General features: G+C 36.7%; 1 protein-coding gene across 5 annotated transcripts in view; it reads left to right on the forward strand.

The window, feature by feature from the left end:
• Positions 1-26,833, forward strand: part of LOC129269983 (uncharacterized) — a 30,204-nt gene extending 3,371 nt beyond the window's left edge. For 3 of the 5 annotated variants that reach the window (XM_064105549.1, XM_064105551.1, XM_064105550.1), the window contains 11 exons: positions 7,065-7,122; positions 10,621-10,678; positions 11,490-11,556; positions 12,901-12,947; positions 13,372-13,579; positions 14,268-14,342; positions 14,901-14,987; positions 15,565-15,664; positions 16,827-16,973; positions 17,695-17,828; positions 18,693-26,833. In XM_064105549.1, the coding sequence (XP_063961619.1) occupies positions 7,066-7,122; positions 10,621-10,678; positions 11,490-11,556; positions 12,901-12,947; positions 13,372-13,568 (426 nt within the window). In that variant the 5' untranslated portion in view covers position 7,065 and the 3' untranslated portion in view covers positions 13,569-13,579; positions 14,268-14,342; positions 14,901-14,987; ... (2 more) ...; positions 17,695-17,828; positions 18,693-26,833. Of the gene's footprint in view, positions 1-7,064; positions 7,123-9,476; positions 9,536-10,620; positions 10,679-11,489; positions 11,557-12,900; positions 12,948-13,371; positions 13,580-14,267; positions 14,343-14,900; positions 14,988-15,564; positions 15,665-16,826; positions 16,974-17,694; positions 17,829-18,692 lie in introns of all 5 variants that reach the window. The other 2 variants (XR_010294857.1, XR_010294858.1) reach the window with 2 other exon arrangements.
• The last annotated feature ends 398 nt before the right edge of the window (positions 26,834-27,231 follow it).

Genomic DNA, 27,231 nt, shown 5'->3' on the forward strand with positions numbered 1-27,231 from the left:
AAAATCCACTGAAATCTTCGGCATCGGCCAGTTTTTAGATAACGAACGATAATAGTAGGGACAAGTATAGTATTTGTGAGTATGAGTGTTGTTTTTATCTTGAAGATGTTAAGATTTATATTTTTAAAAGATTTTTTATTGTATTTATTGTGTTTTCATTTTGCATCAACATTGGCAAAGATACTTTGACATTGGGACCATTTGCGAGCTGCGGCTTCCTCGCAGGCAGTGTCGCGGGTTCCAGGATGCTCGTTGTCCTCCCTACTGAAATTTAAAAGGACAAAACAGTGATTTACTAATAGTTTGGCTGTCGCGCAACTCCCACTTCCTTGGTTGGTTTGTCCGAAATTAATAATACATAGTCAATTACTATTAGTCATAACGTTAGAGCTAAACTACCTCAAGCGATGTTCGTGCAGGCTCCACTTCACTACCGCTACACTACGCTCCACCCACCCAAACATCAAGCCCATGAACTCGCTCTGATACTCCGAGTGACAAAGGGGAAAATATAAAATTCATGCAACATCACAATCTTTAAAAAAATTAAAACTAGGCCTAATATTCTTACTAGTTTCTTTACACAAAGTTTCACTTTTCCATGCTTATCAGTCTCAAAATTGGTGATTTAGAGCCACCATGGAGTTACTCACACGTAGATTTCAAAACATTGCATGCGCGAGGGTCTTTTCTCTTTTTTTTCCTTCATTTTTTTTCTTTTCAATTCATCTCATCTCTTTAGTATTTACTTTCTCCATTATTTCGTTCACTATCCCGATTCTTTATATTTTTTCACAAGTCTAACACTGTAGCCTTCTTTGTTGATCTTTGTCGATTTTCCGTATTTCATTTTCTGAAATCTGGTCACCCTGGATGTAGGGAGTCGGAAAGGCCATTGAAATGTCAAATCTGACTCTGTTACTACATTTAGGGACAGTAATTTTTCCGCGATCGTGGAAAACGGACGGAATTCACGGAATTGGCCTTTTGAAACGGAAAGTGGCTTTTCAAACGGAAAATCATGGAAAACATTTTTTCTCAAAATCCACAGAATAGCAACAAAAATTACTCCTGAATCCTCAACGAATTGCAAATATCAACTGGAAAAATTACGATTTCACTTCGCTACAACTACCCCAATCCACACATCGTAACTGCACTCGAGTCCCTACATCACTCGATCGTATCAAAATTAATTTACACTCATGTCCGCATAAAGGCAGATACACTGCCGTGTGTTGCTGCCCTCTGCGTTCGGTCATAAACATGATCGCGGTGTTATCATCAAATTCAAAATGGCGAATAGGCTAAAGTCATCGACTGCTCAAAACAATGTCCAAAAAGTCCCCAAATCAGGCAAATCAGCGATAAAATTTCATTTAACCATAAAATAATGCTAATGTGAAAGGTGAGGATGTATTCATGTTTTCTTTAAGTAGTTTTAGTACTCAAATCTCTTCGATTAAAATCCATTTTAAAGCGTTGTTAGTACAGTGGCAGATATAAATTTTGACCAGCGCGAGCATCTTGACATCGTTGCTCATTGCGTATTGATTTTCTATGTAAACGGAATTGTCACTTTTTCATGTATACTAAGTCTATGGGGAAACGGAATTTCCATTTTCAGACATGCTGAAACAGAATTCAAGATTTTTTGAAAGGGAAAAGGCAATTTTTAGAAACAGAAAATCACTGTCCCTATACATTATCATACTATATTCAACAAACTTTTGATACAAATAGCACATGAAATCACCTTCCCCCCCCCCCCCCATTAAAACAGGCGATTGCAATTGTATTTCAAGTATAAATGGACAGTTTAAATTAAATTTCGTTTCAATCTATGTTTACTTTCAGTGAATGAGTGATGATAATGTAGCAGATGATTTTAAAGTAGCAGGTAGCTTTTTTCCATGGCATATTGGCCCTTTATAACGAATTGTAAATTTAAAATAATTTTTAAAATGTAAATAAAATGTAAAATGTAAATATCAACACCAATCTAAAGCTCCGAGTATTGTACAAATAGTTGCTTCAGAGTGATCACTGTATAAACGAGAAAGAACTTCGCTGTGATGAATTGTGTAATGACTGACAAGGTTTCTTTAGCCGTGGTGATTATAGGGTAGTAGGACGTGTTTTATGTTGTGCAACCTAAACCCTTGTGCTAAGAAACCCCAGTGATTCAAGTTATTTTCTGAGGAAATTCTTTCTAATTTATGTTCACTCTTCTATCTTTCCCCCTTTTTTGTGCCATCTTGGCCTACATGCAGTAGTAACTTTTTAATAATTGAAATCGAAAAATATTTTGTCATTCTAAAGTGAAGTAATCATTGTTGGTCTGGATAAACGCCAATCAGAGTTATAAGCATTCAATCCATTTCACCTGTTCGTAAGAGGATGGATCCTACTAGATCCATGGTAAAAGAGATTTTAACAAATGTTTCACTTTGTGTGTGCATTCAGCCCATAGACTTCAATGCACTATTCACTTTATTTGCCAAAGATTGAACAGATTTTGACAATGAATAATACATGCAAGTCAAGGGTATTTCCTGGTCCATAGGAACAATAAACACTCATTCAAAAGTATAAAACATAATTGTTAGTAAGATAAGTTTAAAATTGAGTAATCAAATGGTTTTGGGCAATTCCATAGGTTGGTGGACATGAGCTTAAAAATTCAAATTCAATATATAGCCCATCTTAACTGTACAATTTAATTGTGTTTGCCTTATACTTATTGCTGGTTCTTTAATTGATGTTGAGGGCTTGAGGCAAGAAATAGAATGCATTTTACATTTTTTTATTCACACAGCCCAAGCCAGATCTCATACAGTTAAGTGAATACATTACCAATATACTGACCAATAAGTAAAAGAGGAGGAAACTTATTCAGAATGTTACCTTTAAACATAAACTGGTGTCTGAAATCCTACTCATATTATTACAGAAACAGAAACATGAATCTTACACACATTATTGAATTTTTAGTGACATTTATGTTGTTGACCATACATGGACAAAATATAACGTGAGTAACCACTTTATCTGCACCCCTAGTAAAAACCATGTGTTCTTAATTTTTTTAATTATATACAATGTTTGTCTCCCTAATATACTTCTTTGAAATGGATATAATCAACTTTCCTAAAAGCCCTTAATGAGGACACTTTTCACTTATGTCGACTTTTCATTTTATGCATGTCTAAATCATGTAACATGAGTAACCGACACATTTCAAGATTTGCCAGGAGCATAATAAAATTTCCCAAGTTTTGTTTTTATACAAAGGATAGTCAGACCAACGTTCTCGCCAGGTTCACTCTGACGCTTGGCGGCGCGAAGCGACGCAAGCCGCGCAGCGGCCTCGGTGCGTGCGAAGCACGCACGGGGGGAGGGTTCGGGAGGGGGGTGTCCCCCCTCCCGCGCAAAGCGCGGTAGCTATCGAAAATATCAATATCGACGAGCTTAGATTGCTGCTAAATGCACCACATTTTATGTCTATTTAATGCTTCTCCGGCCACACAGCCGTAACGGTTGCGCGAATTGCGATTGAAGCAGAAAGGCAATTACTGATAACTTAAAAATTGAAGTAAATCTCATTTTATACTTACAGTTTATAGACTATTTACATCGATAGATTAACTCCAAACTTTCCAATGTTCAGATCGATATCGCTACATCCTTAGAAAGTGCGATTAATTTTGTGAATGCGTGTTGTTTCTTATGTCAATGACCGACTGCATCTACGGACCGCATGCGTAGCCCTTTGAGCTTGCGCTGCGTCACGCCCTTACAAATCCAAAGATTGTTCCGACTTTATACCTCGGTCACATTTGTTCTACGGCGGCCGTACGGCGAGTCGAAAACAGCCGTTTTAACTTTTTTTGTACCAGCTGAATATAGGTGGTTACCGTGGTTTGAATAAAAATGAATAAAACGGCTGTTTTCGACTCGCCGTAGAGCAAATGTGACCGATGTATTATTTGGAAGCCTCTGAAGTTTTCTTCCGAGGCTTCCAAATAATGGGCATCGGTATTCATGAGACGGGGTCCCCAACTTATATAATTTGCATGGTTTTTTGTTTGGTTTATTCGATACTCACTGAAACTATAACTCTCATAAGACTTCTGTTGATGATGTTTATACTAATAATTTCCAATCGAGATTCTTTTATCACTGTCAATTATTGCTGTGTTCCTTTGTATTGTTCGTTACTCACCTATAAAATAATGAATGTGCTGTGCTCATCACGAGCGTGAGAAATATTTTTAGTCATTCATTATACTCTAATATTACGAATTTGTTTTTCTTAACTGCGATTTAAAATGTTTTGAAAGTATAGGTTAATTGACAGGAAATAAGATTTCTATTTTTACATAATACATTCTGTAGGCCTACAAATACAGCGTGTGTGAAAGAGAGGAAGAGGGGTGGGGTTGTAGGACGGTCGAAGGGAGAGAGCGATAGGGGAGGGGTCGTGGCGTGGACAATGACAAGGGGATGTTGAGATCGTGTGTGTGGGATTGGTGAAGAAGTCAATATTCGAAGCGAATACATTTTTATAGACGTGTCTATACTTCTACCGATGATGACGGCCGAATAATCTTTCTTACATGTATATTTTGGTGAGTTTAAAAAATATTTTCTTGCACCATGAGTGGGATGATCGAGGTACGTGATTCAATAAATTGCATCACAATAATTATCACTATAGGTGTAGTTTGAAAATCACGAACAGTTTATTAAAAATGAATAAAAGAGAAAGATCTTCTTAATTTTATAGCCCCCATCCAGCGTAAACACCATGAAGAGTATTTGAGGTCACGAAATCAGCTGATTCGCACTCAAACAACAGGTTAACAGGTCACACACGTGGGACACATTCCAAGGGCGGGAATTCGGGGAAACCCGTTTTCAAGCACAATGATTGGCTCAACCCAGAAAGTGAATACTAATTAGATCACGTGCCATCGGCTTTGGGGCGTCTCGTTCACATTCCAACTCATTTCATAAATATCATCCACTCGCAGTATAATTATAGGCTAACGACGTTGCCAAGATATAACTCATATATTAAAAGCACAATTCCGATATAAAACATAAAGACATAAGTGAACTTGAAAAATTCATCCAACGATATTCAAATTATACTAGCAACTCATTGTGGGCGTGAAAAAACGATATACATATCCGATATCCTCTAAAACGTTCACACATATCAACTTCAATAATTCGTACTTGAAACGAATATCTGCATGTGAATGAATTGCCAATTCCACTTTGTTGAATGTGTACTTCTATCGAAATCTATTGAATCACGTATCTCTCCCGACCCAAGGTGGATTTTCCAATCGCCATAAAGATTATGCAGCCACAATCACAGTAGACACATCCATAAATGAATATTAATTTCATTCGCTACGAACTAAATCCCCTCCCCACAAAGTCACAAACATCCCATCATTTTCATTTACATTGCCCACGGCCACCCCCCCCCCATTCTCTTAAGTTTTTTTCCCTTACACAAATTAATTTCAAATGATATTTTGTTTTAAATCGTAGTTAAGCAATTGTACAACAAATTCATAAAGCATTCACTGTGATGACTAAAAACATTTCTCAGGCCCGCGACAGGTGCGCTCATTATTTAATTGGCAGGCAAAGAGTAATAAAGAACAATACAAATGAAAATACACTGTACGTATAACTCACATTAAAAAAAACGAGTCGTAATGATAAAATATGTGAATAATATTAATAAAGATTATTAATTATGAAAATTATAACAGATTCAATGAATATATGAAAAAAAATCAAATTAAATTAGTTTTGGATCCTATCTAATTTTGGAAGACTATCGGATCCCCGGATCAAGTATTTTGATGCCATGTGCGATTTGTATTGACCGTTGCGAGCGTGAATGCAGTGGCACAGAACTTGGTAAACATGCCGTCGCGAAATTAATCAACAGTTTCAAAAGATCGACGTAGAGATCAAGACTTTGGAAATAATGGAGTAAAATCGGAATTTAAATGTGAATAAATCATTTTGATGTAAGTAAATGAGTTGGACATTATATCAATCAATTCCATTGGCTTTGTCATTATTAACGTGATCTTTGAATAGTTTTTCTCAATTCGCTCTACGGCATGTGTCATCAGAAATGCATTCAATGAATTCATGTAGATGTAGCTATAAAGGCTGGGGCCTGGGACGAGATGAAACTATATTTCGATCGAATTTTGATAGTAATTTTGACACACTTTATTTTTGACATAATAAGTGACAATATCAACTGAAATTCGTAATAATCTAAATTACATTGCCCAAGCCAGTAACCCACGATACCCCTCTCCCCTCACTTGTTTTGAGCGTATTTACTACCATTTTAAAGATGTAAATAATGTGAGCAATGCGATACGCAAATGCGAGGTAAACATCTTCGCGCTTCCCACAAAAGAGATTGGGCCTCGAGTCGAGGTCGTATCGTATATATAGCGCACTAGTAGTAGTGAGTGAGTCAAAGAAATCCCGGGAAGAAATCGTTGACGAAATAATCGACAAGTTTATTTTAGGATCTGAAAAGCAGATTATTTTTTTTTATATTATTAAGTTTTTGTGTAGATCTAGGCCTGCTTTACAGTTGTCGGCCACGGTTGTCGGGGAAGTTCAGGGTTGGCGGATTTGCCCTGAAAATTTTCAGGCTTGGCGGCGCCCGCCAACCGTGACGCGTGGTAGCGAGAACGTTGAGTCAGACTGCGTACTTTGTTGTGATAAAGAGATGTTTAGTTCCTATCAATAATAATGGAGTTACAGCTCCAAGTACGAGTTAATGTGTCTCCAAATGTAACGTGGGTAACCATGGTATAGCCCTTTTATGTACTGAAAAGATTCTATAAGTACAAAAAATGAATATTTATCACCTACATGTAATTTATTATCATTTAATCATTTATTTTCTCTTTTTGCCAGTGAGACTGACATTGATGTTTTAGACAATCAATCTTGTTATCACATAACCATGTTCTTTATAATGATTTGTCTTTTTTTTTATACAGGATGGGAATGCTAGCTATCTTGTCTTTTATGGAGGCTGAGAGAAACAGAAGTATGAAAGTAAGTACAGTTTTGGATTGTCTAACTCTTGATATTTGGTTAGATTGGTCAACTGATGTTCCTGACCCAAGATTAATAAAACCTGAATTAGATCAGTTAAATCTACCTACATGTAGATGCTGTGGCCAATAAGTGACAACCATTTTAGATTGTGAATTATGATTATGGGCATAGGTTTGTCTAAATCCTCTTCGAGCTGAAACCTTATCTTCCTCAATCCTTCAACACCCATACTGATGCAAATGCATTTGACAACATAGAGAAAAGACAACATAGAGAAAAGAACCTGCAAATTTAATTCTTAACATTTAGTTATATTAATTTGTCCAGAGTAGCACAAACTAATGATGTCAACATGATATTAAAGCGACCTTTAATTGACAAATCATGGGAAAATCAAGGCTAATCTCGGAACAGAAGGGATTCAAGTCTTTCACTCGGCGGCATGCCTGGGGGTGTTATGTTATAAACGCCGGCATGTCTGGGAGGTCTATAGGAGAGCAATTAGTTAGTAGACTAACCAACCAGAAATAAACTGCGTGTTTTCACTTTTGAAACATGTAACTTCACAGAGGTTATTTATTTTGGTTTAGCAATCAAGAGACATGCTATGAGTCTAGGAATTGGGATTATTGGAAACTGGAACTGCGATGATCCGAAGTAAATAACCATCAAGAGTGCGGTCAAATTCGTGCTGTACGAACTTTTATCGCATTAGTCCGACGGGCGCTCATGACGGACGGATTATATTATGCAAGTCAATTGGCCTTTTGCAAATTTCGTATTGAATCAATTTCCCCATGATTTGTCAGTGGCTGGGCCCTTTAATATTGACATTATCCTGTTACAAGTTTGTCAAGGCTGAGCTTTAAATTATTATTAGATATAAATTATTATTTTGTGTGTGTGCCCACACATGAATGGCATATTTCAAGTTGATCATCATTGCAATGTTCGTGTTTTTGGGGGATGGGTGAGGCCGTAATTGTAAAATGTTTTATTTCCCAGTCAAAGCTAAATTTGTTACCCTTGTGGTCTGATCAGCTTAAAAATTTCCTTTATGGTTTAGGGCTTTAACCCTAAAATGGCCGGGGGGGGGTTGAATCAACCCCCCCCTCAACATTTTCTGCGATCATTCCTCCGTGCGAAATTTTTTGACCGCGCCACTCGCAGAGTTTATACTTTTAAGTCTCGCGCATCTTTTGGGACCAAATTTACGACGCCCGGGTACGCGGTTCCGAAATCACGCAACATTTTATAAGTGCATGTCAGACCAAAAATTGTTCCAAAACGTGATTTTGTGTACAAAGTCAATGCAAATTGAGTTTTCTCATCTTATTCATAAAGATATGATTATTTTTACTTTAAAGAGCTGAAAGCAATTGATTTTAGCATAATTATGCTTCAAAAAGGTTGTGCAATAAATCTGGTGAAAAAAACAAAGAAAAACAAAAGGTTGAAAAACAAAGAAATACATAAGAAATTCATAAAACAATAAAATACATAAGAAATTGATTTCCAAACCGAAGTTTTTTTCAATTGCCATTGTTAAGAATGCTCCAAAGAATGTTTTTACCAAAAATTAACATTCTAGGAGCTTTATTTAGTGAATTAGAGCAAAAAGTATGATTTATGCATAAATTAGCATAATTAATTCATATAAAATAAAATCTCATTATTTTGGAAAATTTTACCATACAGCCTTGTAGATTACATCGCACACTACCGCCGTGCAAATTTTTGCGGCGCTCGCGCGATTGGCGGCCGAGATCTCAGGGGGGGGGTTGAATCAACCCCCCCCCCCGGCCACAGAACAGCCAAAAAAGCCCGGCCTAGTTAGGGTTAAATATTTTCCCGATTAGATCCTCTGTGATGATTCGATGACGAGGCTGATGTCGGCTGCATGTTGCTTTATCGATGGCATTGTGACATGTTTTATGTCATATTGCATTACATCGTGTGGCTGCATGTAACAGCTAACAATTATTGATGACAGTTTCGAGGCATTTGTCTGAGAGGAAACTGCTTGCTAGATTAAAAATCAGTAATAATGATGATGATTATGGGTGCATAGAACAATATTATTTTCATTTATAATTATAAAACTGATCATGCTTTTATAAAGAGAAAAAGAATCTAAAAAATGATTACATTGTATAGCATGTTGCATTAATTGTCCTTTGTAGTGACTAATAACAGCAATTTCACATTTGAGTTTGATGAAATTTCCAGCATAATGATTGATTTTTCACTCAACATTGCGCTGGAGTTGACTTGATTAAAATAAAACAATTTTTTATGATTATTTGTAAATTCATATATCTGTCATGTTTTGTGTCTTGTTCCTTGTATAGGTGAAGAAGGCCAGCTATTATTTTATGGAGGCTGAGAGGAAAAGACACGAAAGTGCGGAGTAAGTAAATATCTAAATTTGATTTAGGGCCTGTAACACAAAGCTATGTTATAAATCTGTATGATATATTGAACATAGTGATCAATTTAAATCAATTCTAAAAATTAGCAGTACGATAACTGCAAAGCCATTGTATTACAGGGCCATGAAGTTGGCCCCATATTAAAAGAACCCACAACTGGAAGCCTCAACTGATTGCGATTGGTATCCTACTTTCCAACTACATAAGTACTACCTGCAAAAAAAAATTAAGTTAAAAAATTGCTTTTAGTTGAAGCCATTTCTGTTATCTTTCCCTGGTCTGATCACAGAATGCCCAAAAATAGCAGTTTTCTTTCTGATAACAAGCTAAATGAATTTTCCTGATTAGATCCTCTGTGATGATTCGATGACGAGGCTGATGTCGGCTGCATGTTGCTTTATCGATGGCATTGTGACATGTTTTATGTCATACTGCATTACATCGTGTGGCTACATGTAATAGCTAACAATTATTGATGACAGTTTCGAGGCATTTGTCTGAGAGGAAACATTTCTAGATTATAATCAATAATAATAATGATTATGGGTGCAAACATTGATAATAGAACAATATTTTCATTTATAATTATAAAATGATCATCATATCTTTATAATGAGAAAAAGAATCTAAAAAATGATACATTGTATAACATGTTGCATTAATTTTCCTTCGTAGTGACCAATTACATCAATGTATGGGGGCCAAGATCTATTCTGTGCAATACTTGCAACCGTTTTCACTGATATAAAGCTACTGAATTCAAAAATTATTTGTTTTCAAATCCCAAGAAAGTTTATAATAGAATACAAAAAGAAACTGAGTGTGTGACATTGTCTCGTGCTTTGGCATATCACTGTGTAAGGCATATTGTGAAAAGTAAGCAAAACTTTTAAATGTCTTAACTTTTTATTTCACATTTGATTTTGATGAAATTTCCAACATAATGATCGTTCGATTTTTCTTTCAAAATTGTGCTGGAGTTGACTTGATTAAAATCAAACGATTTTATGATTATTTGTGAATTAATTTATCTTTCATGTTTTGTGTCTTGTCCTTTGTATAGGTGAAGAAGTCCAGCTATTATTTTAATGGAGGCCAAGAGGAAGACACGAAAGTGTGGGGTAAGTTAACTCATCTCAAATATCTAAATTTGATTATTGGCTTGTAACACAAAGCTTTGTGATCAATAAGAGTTTATCTGTATGATATATTATTGAACATAGTGATCAAATTTAATCAATTCTAAAAATTAGCAGTACGATAAGTGCAAAGCCATTGTATTACAGGGCCATGAATTTGGCCCCATATTAAAAAAACCCACAACTGGAAGCCTCAACTGATTGCGATTGGTATCCTACTTTCCAACTACTACAAGTACTACCTGCAAAAAAAAAGTGCAATATGTGTAATTTAAGTTTAAAAATTGTTTTCAGTTGAAGCCATTTCTGTTATCTTTCCAGGGTCTTAATGAATTTTCCTGATAAGATCCTCGGTGATGATTCGATGACGAGGCTGATGTCGGCTGCATGTTGCTTTATCGATGGCATTGTGACATGTTTTATGTCATACTGCATTACATCGTGTGGCTGCATGTAACAGCTAACAATTATTGATGACAGTTTCGAGGCATTTGTCTGAGAGGAAACTGCTTGCTAGATTAAAAATCAGTAATAATGATACTCTTAATGATAAAAATAATAATGATGTATAATAAAATGTCAGTCTGAAGATAAAATGGGTGCTGTAATCGTATCAATGGGAGTAGGGGTTTTAATTTTTTCAGGGGGTGACTTCTGTACAATATTCCCTGTCCCTTTGACCCTTTCTTCATACTTCTCTGCCCAGCATTATTATCATCATTATAATCATCACCTTACCACTTGAACTGAACATTTATGAAGCATTCAACAACTTTTTGCTTATTCATTTCAGCAACCTACTCGTGGATTCCATTTTTGATGTGTATAATTGTGCCGATTTCTCTCAAGAGAATGAGTTGGTGAGTGAAGTTTATGTTTTTTTCCTGTTTATTTTGTCAAGTGCAAACTCTTGGTGGCAGCTTGTGGGAACGTTCCACAAAGACTTATAGTTTGCGTTTATTTGAACTACCATAGCAACAGGGCTCGGTGGATCCGACTAGGCCATATTGTTTGCACACAATGATTGGGTTACCTAAAGTATTGTGTCTAATTCGGCTAGACCTACCCCCGCAGCTGCAAGTAATATTTAGAAGCAAGTTTTCCATGTTTGTTGTGATAGCAAGTTGCTGTCACCAGATATTATATTATGTAAAAAAACAGGCCTCAGATATGGGTGGAAAATCAAATGGAATTTTATTTTCCTTAATTAACTACAGATGTTATGCAATAGGAACCTGGCGTTTCATATAGCTTTTTGTAAAGTTATGTGAGACTGAATCACTAAAACATGTTCTAAGATGCTAAGTCGTGTAAGTAGTGATATACAGTGAAACATGTCTATAGTGACCACCCAAGGGAAACACAAAATGTGGCCTTTATAGACAGATGGCTGCTATAGACAGGTTCTTTATACACACAATCTGCCTTCATTGGAATCAGTTTTAGTGGTCACTATAGGCAGGTGGCTGCTCTAGACAGGTTCTTATACACACAATCTGCCTTCATTGGAATCAGTTTTAGTGGTCACTATAGGCAGGTGGTTGCTATCGACAGGTTCTTATACACACAATCTTCCTTCATGGGAATCAGTTTTAGTGGTCACTATTGGCAGGTGGCTGCTATAGACAGGTTCTTATACACATAATCTTTCTTCATGGGAATCGATTTTAGTGGTCACTAAAGGCGGGTGGCCACTAACACAGGTTTTATATATATCTTCAGGCACAAAGAGAGTCACCAGTCATTTGTAAAGTTGCATGTATAAGTGTGTATATTGCAAACCGCTTTTTGAAACCACCCATTGGTAGAGTATTTACCTTGCCATCATAATTGATACTTTGATACTGGGGATTAAGAAAGACAAGACGACAAAAATTTCAAGAAAATTGCTGATCTTACCCTAATGATGTTTGAGTCATATGCCAGTGATGATGACCTTTTATTTAGTTTCAAGACGGAGCTGACAAACTATGTTTGTTGGAGACATCCTTACTCACCTGAGGCATTTATGACTTCACATCATGTCCTAATCCTAGCTAATATGATGCAGGGATTTTAGTTGTGAAAAAATTGTTAGACAAGCCTTGTTATTTCAATGAAAGTGAATACTACTGACAAATGTCAATATAGATGAATTTCTTACTTGCACAGCTTCTGTGATGAAGCATCTAAATCGATTCTTATTTTATCCTTTCTTTGTCAAGGTCAGAGTCTAAAGATGTTCTGCAAGGAGGTCAGGACATTGTGAGAGGTAAGTAGTTATATCATCAAATCTTACATAGTATTGATTAGCTTTCATAGGGAAACTCTCTTGGACCATGGCAAAGTTTGTTGATGCGAAGGAAAAAGGGCGGTGTTTAAACTAGAAACAGAAATTTTAGATCTGTCAAAAATGCTGCATCATACTTATATACATAGTGATAGTGAAATATATAAATGGTAAGGACAAAAATCTTTGGAATGTCTTGTAAATGATGAGTTACTTCTCTGACACCTCTTGTCTGAATACATTGATGTCTTATAGTAATATTCTGATACAAGACAATAGCCCAACAAGAAAAAATGAGGGGGGGGGGTAACTATAAAGTTGTAAGGTATGCAAAGTTGACCATTTCATGATGAATATCTTCATGTTTGATCAGAGTGATCAAGTATTGACCGTTTTCTTATCGCAGGCAAGACTGGGCAAGATAGACTTCAAACTGAGCTGCTACGTGGGGGTGTTTTTTGTTATGAGACATCCATCAATGCTGAACCTACCAGATTGAAAGTTTTTCCAAAGCATGATCAAGTTCCTTTCCACCAGAAATGTACAGGGCATGGGCAAGGCAGTCTGGGGGAGAAAGGGACCAGAAATTCTGAAAACACTTAATATCAAATGTGGTAAGTAGTACTCTTGGTTGATTCGGAAGTCCCCCCTGATGTCTTATTTAGTTTTGATAAATAAAAGGCATATTAGAAAAGAATGAGATTGAAGATTTTGTGAAAATCCATTATAGCATTGTTGAAATGTAAATATGCAACCTTCTGAAGTCATAAGAATCTAACTGTGAAAAGTGAATACTCTTGTTTTTAAAGGGTTTTGTTCAAATTCATTTAAATGTTTTGCTTATGTTTACAAGGGTTGACTGCCCCTTTGAATACACGAATCTACTAGTGAAATAAAAATATATAGAAGAACTTTCCAGTCTGCCGTGCACAATCTTGCTTAAAATTCATCATGAAAAAATTATTGTGAGATTTGGACATCCTCTTGTGTATTTTGTTAACAAAAACAAAATAAGTTCAGTGATATATACAGGTGACTGCCATGTGATTGTGATGAGTAAATTCAGCGGATCGAAATTCATTTTTATGAGAAAACATTTGCTTACTACTGAATCTAATGGCACACCGATACCAGGTAGTCACTGTTATTCCATAGCTCACATGTAATCTTCTGTGCTATGATGCAACATAACTCCCAATAACAACGTTGAGCAGGTACCCACTAAGAGAAATTATTCAAGTGTCATAAGAAATTTAATGATTCCGATTTTCATGTAAAATATGTATTTTTTAATTCTTTCAGGGATGCTTTGACATGGAACTGTGCTCAGGGAGATTTGATGATTGCTCTCTTGACTTATGTGATCTTGGTGACATGGTATGTCTGTGTGGTGATCTTGTTCTTGTTTTGATCTACTTAGCCTAAGAAGTAAGATTGTAGGCTGTTTGGATTTGAAAAATGATGGAAATTCATGACCATCCTTAATCATATTTTACAAACTTCAATATGAATTGTGCACTAAGAGATGATTTCAAATAAAGTTTTAGACAAATACAGAACATCCGACAGCTTTGTAATGTGGAAAGGAAGAAGACTGCACATCAATTAAAATCATACTCTCTTATAGCTTTTGTAGGGCGATTAGTTGTTGATATGATGTTTAAGGAATTGCCGTCTGAATTAAAATGATGGTTCAATCCAACCCTGATCAACAACAAAACATGTAGCAATCAAAAAGACAAATATCTAAATCAGTCTGCTAAAGCCGGGGTAATAATGACATTATCATGTTAAGCAGGGCCCGCTGGGAGAACAGCTTTCAGAACTGAAATGGCTCCCTTGGGTAAAATATGACATTATTTTTATTAGTCTTTCACATTCCCCATATCTGTATACTTATATTTTGTAATTTTATTTTGTTTTTCCCTTTTCCAGTGCCTGGATGTCACCCCCTTCATCTTTGTGTAGTAGTAGCCGAGTTCATCAACTTGTTCCAAGGCCATTGAATTCAGATGGTCAAAGGTGAGAAGTAAACAAAGAAATATGTAAGAATTTTTTTTTTCACAATGTATAGAAAAAATTTGATGTAAAATTTTGTAAGACTCCTACAAAGTGCCTGTAAACAAAACAGTATTTCGGGTCTAATAAAGGTGATGAGAGTAAACCTTTGATTTTATGCATAAATTGACATAATTAGAAGAAATTTACTTTCCTGTCTTGCAGATTATGCCATGCCATGGATAATATGCATGCCAATTTTTGCCATGATCATGCAGTCAAAATAGCACAATATTTGGGGGGTTAAACTTACAAACACCAAAGAATGACATGAATGAGTCAACGTTGATTTGTTCTATTTATTGTCGACTAGCAAATGGTGGCTCATTCTGAAAAGACAAAAATTGTGAGAAGTTATTGATATGATGACCCAGGAATTGCCGTCTGAATAATAAGTGATGGTTCAATCCAACCCTGATCAATGACAATTACTCAGCCCACATGACTAAAGACAACTTCATGATTTACAGTACATGTTTTGATTAATATTTGCTCCATTTTTCCCATATTGAAACGATCCTTGTTCTTGTTATTGTTTCAGCTGACCAAGGCATTCACCCCTCGTCCATCCTGTCTATTGATGTTCATCAGTTTTCAACTGGCCTTGACAGATCTTCAATTCTTTGACTCCAGCAGTAAATGTATGCAGTTCTAGAATACCTGATTGTCAAAGGAAAAGAAAAAAAAATACTTGTAATGTGTTATTGAAAACCAGGGATCCATTTCATAAAGCTGTTTGTAAGTTAAGAGTGGCTTTAAGAACGACTGGTGAACCTTTCTTACGCGCTAAACCATCGGCAATGAATATACCATTTCTAGTGAGTTTAACTGAAATTTGGAAGGGCCAGGCAGTGAATTTGTACAGGATGGGGTAACCATGTTGATTCTCAAATATGGTTGGTTGTCGCCAATGAAATACTATGTAGATATGGAATTGTGTGTTGATATGATGACCCAGGAATTGCCGTCTGAATAATACTGATGGTTCAATCCAACCCTGATCAACATCTCTTAAGAAAATAAAATGAAAAATAAGATATGGCTAATTGTGCATAGGTCAAATCTTTATGGACCACAGAAATCGATTCTGCTGAGAAGAAATTTGACTAATGGAGTGTTGCAAGCAACTTGCAATTAATCGCAAGTCAATTTCAGGTCCCAAAATCAATTGAAAGTCATGCATATCCTCAAAAGTTTACAATAGATTGATGGTCTGCTTCTTGCATCAACAAATATGAATTGATTTGCTTTTGTGAAAATTGATATATCACTTGTAAATTTGCAAAGTATTTTCAGCATCACCCCCTAAGAAGATGTAATTAGCAGAAATTGCATATTCTGGTTTTAAAAAAAATGCTTAAATCTTAGGCCACTATTTGACTAATGCAAGTTTACCTTTAGACGAATTCGGATTGAGCGTTTTGTCTAATGGCGCCCTTGACTGGGGGCTTCTAGAATATGTTACGAAAATGTACATATGAGCACCTAGCTCATTTCGGATTGGCTGAAAGCCCAGTGTACCCCAGCTATGGCTGCCATAAGTTTCATTGCTTTGAAATGGGATCGGTTTATAGATCACTCACGTCAAAGTGATTTATGTGTAGTAATTGGAATGAAAACAGATGTTGGCATATAATGCCTGATTGATCTTTTGCAGGGTAAATGAAGTGGGTACGTAATTGTCTCATTGACTTACCAGATTAAAGAATGAATGAACCTAAGGACCCAAAAAGGAATAACCCCCTACATTTCTTTGAATTCTCTTCATCACATTCATTGTCTCTATTCTTGCTTTCCTTTCAGCTGACGGAGCTCTGTTTTATCTACACAATCTTGTCAATGATTCATCAGTTCTCATGTTTGCATTTGGTTCAGCATGTTGAGGTTTATTTTCATCCATGTGATCCAGTTGATAATCCATCAGTGTAGAATCAGGCCATCAAGTAAAAGGCGAGTATTCTTTTGGTCAGTGCAAGCTCTTGAAAATAACTCAAAAGTTGCCAACATGGTCTCATCTCCCCCTCCCTTACGTCAAATTTAGAATAATCAAGCGTACATTTAATTGCTAGAGCATGATGGCTCTTAGCCTGTGAATTTTCAGAGAGTGTTAAATAGCTTAATTTTGTGAGATTTGATGTATAAATTTGATGTTTTAATTTCAATTGGTATTAGAGTGGATAGTTGTTGATATGATGACCCAGGAATTGCCGTCTGACTGATAAGTGAGTGTTCAATCCAACCCTGATCAACAATTAAGTTTAATTTTAGATTCCCCCTATCATGTTTGCAATCATTGACACTAAAAAATTGGCATTTTAAGGCTCATATTTATATAGATATATTTTGGTTTTTTTAGTTTGGACTAATTTGAATTTTTTTTAAATCTGCAATATTAGAAATTTTGTAAGATTGCAATGAAGTAAAGCATATATTGTTTGTCTTGTTTAACCAAAAGTCTATGATTTGAAAATTTTATATGTGGTGTTTTTTTTTTTCAATAAACCCTGATGTGATTACGATGATTGATAATGGATTGAATTGATCACAGCAAATTTTAGATTGTCTCTTTCAGAAATTGTCAAAATTTTCAGTTATAGTAATAACACAATAACTTAAAATTGTAACACATTTTATTCTGATTTCTTTTCCCCCCACCTTTTTCTCACATCAGATGAATGTCATTCAGGTTTGTTAGTATTGTCTTCCACTACTGCTGTTCTTGCATGAAATGGAGGTTATGAAGGTTTTGAAAACCGAACATCTACCAACACAAACATGTTCATGACATCCAGTAAATCTTCATAGGTTAGTATGATACCATCCCCTCTTGTTGTACATATAGTAAACTCTTCAATTTTCTGCTTTCCTTTAATCTAATTCTCTTGACAGGCACATAACATGTACAAAAAGTATGGAAAAGGATTTAGGATGGTTTAATCTTTTTTTTTCTTCAACTGATTATTATTTTAATGTCCTTTGATATTTGTCTTGTACATGATGAGTTACTTCTCTGACACCTCTTGTCTGAATACATTGATGTCTTATAGTAATATTCTGATACAAGACACTCACTTCAACTCTCTGAGTTGTGTACTATGTTCCAAGATGGCACAGCCATTAATAAAATGATCAAGATTTACTATTTAAAAATAAATTAATTATGTGTTTGTTCTAAATGGACAACATAAGAATAGTGTCGTGTGAAAAATTTAAATGACGAAGCACTAGGAAGGGGGCTGGGGTAGAATCTGCCTCGCCCCTCCCCCCCCCAAAAAAAAAAACCGCATATTTTTTTTTCCCAGTGTACGAGGAAGTTGAGCCAATGTTTTATGACTTGTTCCTCTCAAAACTTAGTATATTTTGAAAAGAATTGCAATGACTTTTATAAAATTAGATGTGTTGGGTAACAATATTTTTATCACAACATGCATAAAATTGTAAAAAAGGAAATAAATATTGATACATATTAGAATTATTGGAGTTGTACATGAAATCATGGGGGGGGTAGCAATTTTTGGCCCAACATGACAATCCAAGGTTTTTCTTATCTTTTGAACCACATTCTCTAATGTCGCCTATGAGGAGATAAAGGTGGTTCAGTCTACCCTATGAAAAATGTTGGTATTACTCATGAAGTAATATTTCCTTTTTTATCTTTTGCTTCTCTAGTACTGGTGTATGAGGGAGTGGATGGTAACACCAAGTCTATGGGAACCTCAAGTATGGAATACTACTCTTCATTCTATTGTTTGGTACAAAGCTGAAAGACAGCAAACTCTTCTCATTCTGCAAGATAGAGGTACAGGTAGCTCAACTGGATGAGATACACATCTGTAAACAAGCAGTTGCCACTTAACACAGTTACTAATCAGTCAAGGCTTCATGTTCAGTGTTGACTTGTGGTTATCTATTTTTTGTTGTAATAGACAAATTCTAACAGAATTCATATTTTTGTGAATGGCCCTCGGTTACACATGTCATAGTTGTGTGCTTGGCTTTTTCTAAGTGTTCACCTTTAACCTCGGCAAAATAATCTTTGAATGGGGAGGGGGTCTACTATATACTATATAATCAATAGATCCTTTTATGGAGCAGATGTTTTGCTGATTATTTTGTTTTGAATATCTGAAATGTTATCTCATTGCAATGATTATGGCAGCCATTCTTTATTTTGCTAATTGATCTATGAAGTAAAAAGCAATAGATGATAAATAAGAATGTAAAATTAACATCTTTTATTATAATGGCAAATATAACTTTGTTATATTCGTTTCGTTCCAGACAGCCTGGACGGTGGGGTATTGTGCCACAGGTATTAGAGCTTTAGATTGTTTTTGTTTTGCCCTGTACAATTGCCAGCATTGAGCTTCAAATGTTGTTCTTCCCATCCTCAAAATCTCGACAAGAAAGTGATAAATGCAGCTTCTAACTTAATTGGCCCCCTTTCCACAACTTGCTGCCTCATCAAACAAATAATTTACAGGATTTGGCAGACTCTCTGCGGCCATGTTAAAACTGCATTTTCTAGTATTTTTTTTAATGTATGGGACCTGGGTGTTTAATTTTGTGGTGAATGGACCTGCAAAATCGTCTCTACAGAAGCATTGTTTGCTATTCTTGAAGAAAGAAGTAGGTCCTTTAGGAAGTGCAGGGCACTTGCTAGTGTAGTGTAGCACAGGAACGTTTTGGGTGGGGGAGGATCTGTTACTTAACAATATAAAACAGTGCAGCGGAAGGATTTGATACAAAGAATCCCACCCTGTCCGTCTACAGAGGTAGAAATTTGATATATACTCGTGTTGTAATTATTTTTATATGTAATAATCACACATCACAGAATCAACAACATTCACACTATGTCATTAACTAATGTAAATATAATAAAATAAACTAACATACACACTATATAGGATGTGTGTTCCTTTAATTCTAAACTAATAAATGAACATTATGTAAATGATATTTACAAAGATAAGAAAATAATGTAACGACAAGTTACATAGTTATTCAAAATGATGTGAATGTATAGTTCAGATGATACTCAAAGCTTAATTGACTGAAAATTTCTTAAAAACAGTTGTCAAACACTACTTTTCAAGACTAATCATGACATTAAAACTAACATAACATTGAGCATGTTGAGGGTCTCAGTGCAGAAATAAATTAAGGACGCTATTTATGGTCGGGTTAATCATTGACCTAAGAATCAGGAAAATCTGGAATTAGTGAAGGAAGATGCTTTCTCTCCATCTCAAGAGTTGTGAAGAGGATGCCTCCAGTGCTGTATAAAGGTATTTTCAAACAATATCATTATTTTGGGGAAGAGTTGTGTATATTTTAACTAGTGATAATTGTTGATCCTTGGTCATCTCTATAACAAATAAAAACCAGTAAAAATTAATTCCTCGTCCCTTTAGGGTAGCAAAGATAGAAGAGTCCATAAAATTTTCCTCTAAATACTCCTACGTCATTCACGTCATTATTTCTAAGAATAATGTCCACCAGACCCCGAATCACACTACCCAGAACTGACCACAGGCCCGCTTATCCGCTCTCTCTCCTCCAGTATGTACAAATGTCACAAAAACTCTGTTCTGACCATCTTATTCTGGATGTTCAGTATCCCTACAAAGGGGAGGGGGTGGGGGTAGTACTTAAAACATTTAGCATCAAAAGGGTGCTTCACTATGTTGAACTAGAATAAAAGACGCAACTGCTGATTTATGCAGCCCATGATAAGAGTTACCACAACAGGTTTTGGAGCTTTAGATTGTTTTTGTTTTGGCCTGTACAATTGTCAGCATTGAGCTGCAAATGTTCTCCTATCGCAAAATGTACAAAGAAATGTCGAATGTAGCGGATCATTACATTGGCACCCTCATCAACATGCCTCATCAACCAGATAATTTACTTGATTTGGCAAACCCTCCGCAGCCATAACAAAAACGAGGCATTTTCTTGTAGTTTTAAAATGTATGGGACCTGACTGATTAGGATTATGTGGATAATGGACCTGTTGTGCGAAATTGAAACTATAGTGAAAGGATACAGGCTTGGAACACGGTCTAGATTGTTGAAGATGTTGAATTCCAAGTCCTTCAGCAATCTACTTTGGTTATAATGTTCCCTCTCTCATCTTGCAGCTTCCAGATGAAGTTCTTGTTGGCAAAGTGCTGCAGACTTTCCTTCCTCAGGTACATTGATCTGTGTTTAAAAAATGATATGAAATAATGATTTTAATTCGTACATCACCAAAGTACATTCTCTAAAGTCCGAAATTTTTTGAACCTGGAAATAACACTTTATTTCTATAAAATAAAAACATGTTACCTGTCGTATCATCAAATTTTTGTTCTGGCAGGTCCAGCACAGGTCTGTGATAGGTTGCTAACAACAATATAGGGTAATGACTATCTGGCTCGCTTATTCGCTCTCTCTCCAGTATGTACAAATGTCACAAAAACTCTGTTCTGACCATCTTATTCTGGATGTTCAGTATCCCTACAAAGGGGAGGGGGTGGGGGTAGTACTTAAAACATTTAGCATCAAAAGGGTGCTTCACTATGTTGAACTAGAATAAAAGATGCAACTGCTGATTTATGCAGCCCATGATAAGAGTTACCACAACAGGTTTTGGAGCTTTAGATTGTTTTTGTTTTGGCCTGTACAATTGTCAGCATTGAGCTGCAAATGTTGTTCTCCTATCGCAAAATGTTCAAAGAAATGATGAATGTAGCTTATCATTACATTGGCCCCCTCAACAACTTCATCAACATGCCTCATCAACCAGATAATTTACTTGATTTGGCAAACCCTCCGCAGCCATAACAAAAACGAGGCATTTTCTTGTAGTTTTAAAATGTATAGGACCTGACTGACGAGGATTATGTGGATAATGGACCTGTTGTGCGAAATCGAAACTATAGTGAAAGGATACAGGCTTGGAACACGGTCTAGATTGTTGAAGACGTTGAATTCCAAGTCCTTCAACAATCTACTTTGGTTATAATGGGCCCTCTCTCATCTTGCAGCTTCCAGATGAAGTTCTTGTTGGCAAAGTGCTGAAGACTTTTCTTCCTCAGGTATATTGGTCTGTGTTTAAAAAAAGGATATGAAATAATTATGTTAATTCTAAATTCGTACATCACCGAAGTACATTCTCCAAAGTCAGAAATTTTTTGAACCAGGAAATAACACTTTACGGCAACATAATTAGAGAAAGGTGCTATAACGCTCACAATGGGCATATGAAATTAAGCAGTCCATTGGCAAGCATTAAAAATATCAAAGTAATACACGCCATTAATGCAAAACCCCAGAAGGTCAAAATCAGTAAACAAAAAGTGGATTTGATATTGGTTTTTCCCATGAGAGCATTAACTCCCTAGTGAGCAATGAGATCAATTGCCTTGTCAAATGAAGTGTAATTCACGGAACATAAATCGGAATCAATGTGATCATTAACCGAAGCCCCATGAGGAGAGGATAGATGCTGAATAAGATGGAATTATCCCGGATTTCGCTTGGGGACGAGCCCTACCGGGGAGCAGCGGAAGTTATTGAAAGGCGTTCGGTGTCTATGACAGCCCAGGAACGATGTGTATGTCGGGCCTGACTTAACCGAAATTGAATGTCAAAAGCATGCCAATTGAACCCTCCAAAACGCACTAAAGAGCGAGCGATATCCATATATTTGAGGAGCTTGTGCTCACACATGCAGTGCCACTCCAAGTATATGGACGTAAATAAGGAAAGCAGAAGTCCACTGCTCTATGCTAGCGATTGCTGGAGCCTTGCTTTAGTGGGCTAAGTATTAAAGCCAACCCGGTGGCACAAAGGCTGAAAGCCTGCAACTGGGAATTTTCCTCACTTAAGCTTTCCCTCTTTAGCAATCCTAACTCCACAAACCCTTCCAAATCTTCTCCTTAACACTAGAATGCACCTCACCGCCCAAAACATCACACACGCAGATAAGCATATCTGGCTGCGTAGGAAAAGGAGGGTTGAGGGCTGGTGTATTACTATCATGACTATAAAGCTCCTCAGCCACAGGGGCAGGAGGGATGGAAGGGGGAGCTTGAGATTGAATTTGGGAAATGACCGGCTCTTGTGGAGAAGTTACAAGAGGCCAGGAACCCCCATTGCCCCGAACTCACCGTTGGTCGCTGATGCCGAACTTCCAGCAGCTGGACTTCCGTGTTGAACTATAAACTTGGCCGAGGTCTGTCTTGAGGTGGACAAGAGCAGGCTGGCTGGTGGCATCCCAGACTGAACGACGAGTAGATTTCCTCTGGTTGGACTTTTTGCTTGGCTTAACCTTCGGCATGATTGGAATAATGCAGGGGAGGCGATGAAATTGATAAGTCTTGAGGTTAAACTGTGACTCCCAACAACTGAAAAGGCTAACAAACGGATAACACTGATATGCAGATATGTTCCCAGATAAGGAAAATAGATTTTTAAATGGGAAGCGTTCTCTAAGAGCTAGGAATGGGTTAAAACGATAACCAAAAAGATCACAAAACAGCGAAAGCGTCTATGCCACTGACACAGTTTGTTACAAGAAATTTCAATACAGGAAATATGTTGCACAAAACGGGTGAACTGAAATGGAAGATGCTTTCCAATCAACTCTAAGAAGAAGAATGCTAACTAATTAAATTTTGGATTTCGCCCCCTTCCGAATTACCACGTCTGCTAAAGCGACGTAGCATTTTTTAGCCACGCCTCATGATGTTAAAAAAATATCAAAATTCGCTACAAGCAGTCTTTAAACCATCAGTTTAGAAGTACAGAACTAATACATAAATTATGTTTATACCTTAGCCTTCGTATCACATGTAGGAAGAAGCTTCACATCAGCAGACTTCACACAAGGAATCCTTCCTGGTAGTAGAATGCAATTCTGTGTGGTTTAGTTCAAGATGAAACGAACTACACTCTTAACCTGATCCAGGCACAAGGATTTTTTTCATGTCTGCCATCTCGTAAGAAACAAAGTGAAAATATTCATTTGCATAATTTCAGCATTCAGTGATAAAATAAAAAATAAATGGAAATCAAAACTTCTTGTATTATTGTCTATAGAGTTGCTCACATACTCGTATGACTAAAACAAAAATGCTATGGATGAGGATTGAATAAATGCAGTCCAAATAATAATAAAATGAACACATTGAAAACTGAAGAGCATGTTAACTTTTACTCTTGAAATGTCAACCAGATTTTGATAGTTTTTTAATATAAAAAAAAAGTAAATTACCTTATTTCTTCCTGCATGGAACAAGACCATGCTTCTGAAATTGTTGTGACCGAGTGAACCAATGATTACCGATATCCATGAGGTAGGAGAAGACATTTCTGCAAACTTTTTTGTGTCCATAGTTTAAGCTTTTCATCCTAACCTGCTTGCGAGCTTGTGCTGTCTTCTTGGATCTTGCCGTTGCTTTAGAGGTGTTGAGGGATGAAGCAATCACACCAAGGAGAAAGTGTCGTGTCATCGATGATTAAAGGACCCTCGTCCACCAATTCTTCCTTGAACACTTTCCATAAAGATTTGTCAATCGGTTCCCTTAATCCGCGCCGATACTTTTCGGTTCTAAATTTGACATGGTTGTAGGCATTTTTATAGTTTAAAAGAGAACTGGGGGCCATGATTCCAAACCAACGGTCGCTCCTCCCTTTTTCCAAACGGGTATAATAGCGCCGCTTTTTGGGCTTTTCAAGTTTTCTCCACAGGTTGTAACTCTTTGGAACGGCCATGCCTCTTTCCACCAGTCTCTTGCGTTCTTTGAGGTTTACATAAGGATAATACCCAAATTCTTTTAACTTCCAAACATCCTCTGGACTTGCACCCTCCTCCCCCTCCTCTTCCTCCAAAGGGGGAGGGGTTACCATCCTATCAACGGAAGACATTGCGTGACCCATTTTTACAATTTTAAAACAGAGCAATTACGTCATGCGACTGTTCGGTACTCAGGTAAAAACTAAAATGAAAATGGTTTTTATTTTAATACACTTTTTACAACCCGCCCGCACAAAGCACGCACACACAAACGACACGCGCGCTGCCGGAACTATTTTTCTCTTAAACGATACCGATAGGCACCTCTCTATGAGGTCTGAAGCACTAAGTCGCTTGAATATAGGCAAGTGTAGATAAAGAAACACCACATCAAGGTAATGGTCTTTGTCTACCATACTGCCTTTATTTTTGTACTCTCACCATTCGCCGTCTGGGCAGTACTGATGACGCACTCCTTACATATCTTAGATAAAACTTCACAATCTAATACCTCCCCAGTATCCATAGAAATTACCAATGCCACCCCATGATTGGAACGATGGCCATGCCTATGCCATGTCCCATCAAATGACACTGCCATTTCCACCACATTCCCCTCATGCTGCCGTCTTCCTCCATAGCAGCCCTCCAGAGGCGTTGGGCAGCTTCACACATCTGTTGCTCACAAACCTAGAAAGCAAAAGGAGAGAAAAAAAAGCCTTGTATAAATACTAGCATGTATGATGTCCCAATTAATACCTCTGTAGACTTTGAAGAGAGATGAGCCAAATGGGTCTGAAAACTGTGGTCGGCCACAGGAGGAACTCCTAAAGAGAGTATGATGAATAGTTTAAAACTCCATAAAACTTACCTCCTGGACATGTATGAGCATTGCCAAGAGCAGCTGCCAGCAGTCCACCATCAATGAGATAGCTGCCCTCTCAAGCTGCACATGATGGGACTGGGATCAGAAATTCCAGCCTGAAGCTTCCTTACCCACACTGGATCATTTATTGGCTCTTCTTCGGTCTCCTGTCCCATTTTCTGCCATTTAACCACATGATGTGGTACCCCCCATGAACCCCTTTCTTTTCTTAATATATCCTTGCCTCTTAGGCATCTTGAATCTTGACGATATTTGCGATTATAGTGATGATGAATATGTGAGTATGAAGCTCTCCGGAATGTGGTAATACAGAACAGATGGCAATTGTAATCCTCAGGGGTGTTAGAGTTCAGATTTTTTTGTTTTGATTTTCAGCTGAATTTCAGCTTATATTTGGCTTTCCTCTGTACAAAAAGTATGGGAGCTCTTTCTATTTCAGACTTATTCAATACCTTTCAGCTTTTTTCAGATCTTTTTATTTGTGACCACTCACACCCCTGAATCCTAGAGGGGGTTATCTAAGGTCAAACACCACTTAGTCTTGTAGTTCAGACCTCTCTCTACAAAATGACATTGGTCAAGATTGTTAAAATTGGATGAAAAATAATACTTTTTATTAACAATTGAAAATAGGGCGAAATCACATTACGGAAATTCATCCAAGGTCAATAAAAAACAATAGATAAGTTGACTTTTATCTCACACTTACAGGATGAAGCTGACGATGCTTTTAAAGGCTTTTGTGAACCTTTGTAATTTTTATGTTAAATAACGCACTATTCATATAAATATATATCATATTTTGTACTTGGAAAATTGCATATATTTTGTTAAATCTGTATCACTAAAAACAGAACATTTGTATCATCTATGAATATTACACATTTTTTGAAAGTTTGTGTATTTTATTTACTATTCTTAATAGATGAAATGTTTTGTTGTGAGAGATGCTTATACTTTCAGACAGCCCTGTTTGTTATACATGGATGTTCTGAAGAACAGCCTTTGGCTGATGTATATCTACCATGTCAAAATAAAATAAATGAAAATTAAATATCAAAGTATATACTTATAAGATGGTATATGTAGTATATTTTTTCTATGTAAAGCTATATTTTAAAAATAAAATGTTGAAACTGATATGTGATGTACATGGTTTGGAATCATTTCAATCTGTTGTCAAAGATCAAATACAGGAAAGTGTGTCTAAAGGCCACTCCTGAGAAGTAGTGTTCATGAGTATATTTTGGGGGGTGGGGCGGGGGAGTGGATCAATAGAGATATCACTATATACTCCTCTGAGCATTCTACTGCAAGGAGATTTTCTTAAATAGGCAATGCTATTGGTATTTGTGGAAAGATGTGTACGTTATGTTACACAGGGGAATAGTATTTAGAGTGGTGAGGGGGAACAAGAGGGAGATATTGAGATAGTGTTGAAAGAGATAGAGGGGGAGGTAGAAGCAACGGAGGATGAGAGAAATGAAGAGACCAACAAGTGCGAGTAGTTAGAAAGAGGGGGGGGGGGACAAAGGAGG

Source organism: Lytechinus pictus, chromosome 10 (assembly GCF_037042905.1).
Source record: "Lytechinus pictus isolate F3 Inbred chromosome 10, Lp3.0, whole genome shotgun sequence".
In the NCBI taxonomy this organism is placed as follows: Eukaryota; Metazoa; Echinodermata; class Echinoidea; order Temnopleuroida; family Toxopneustidae; genus Lytechinus; species Lytechinus pictus.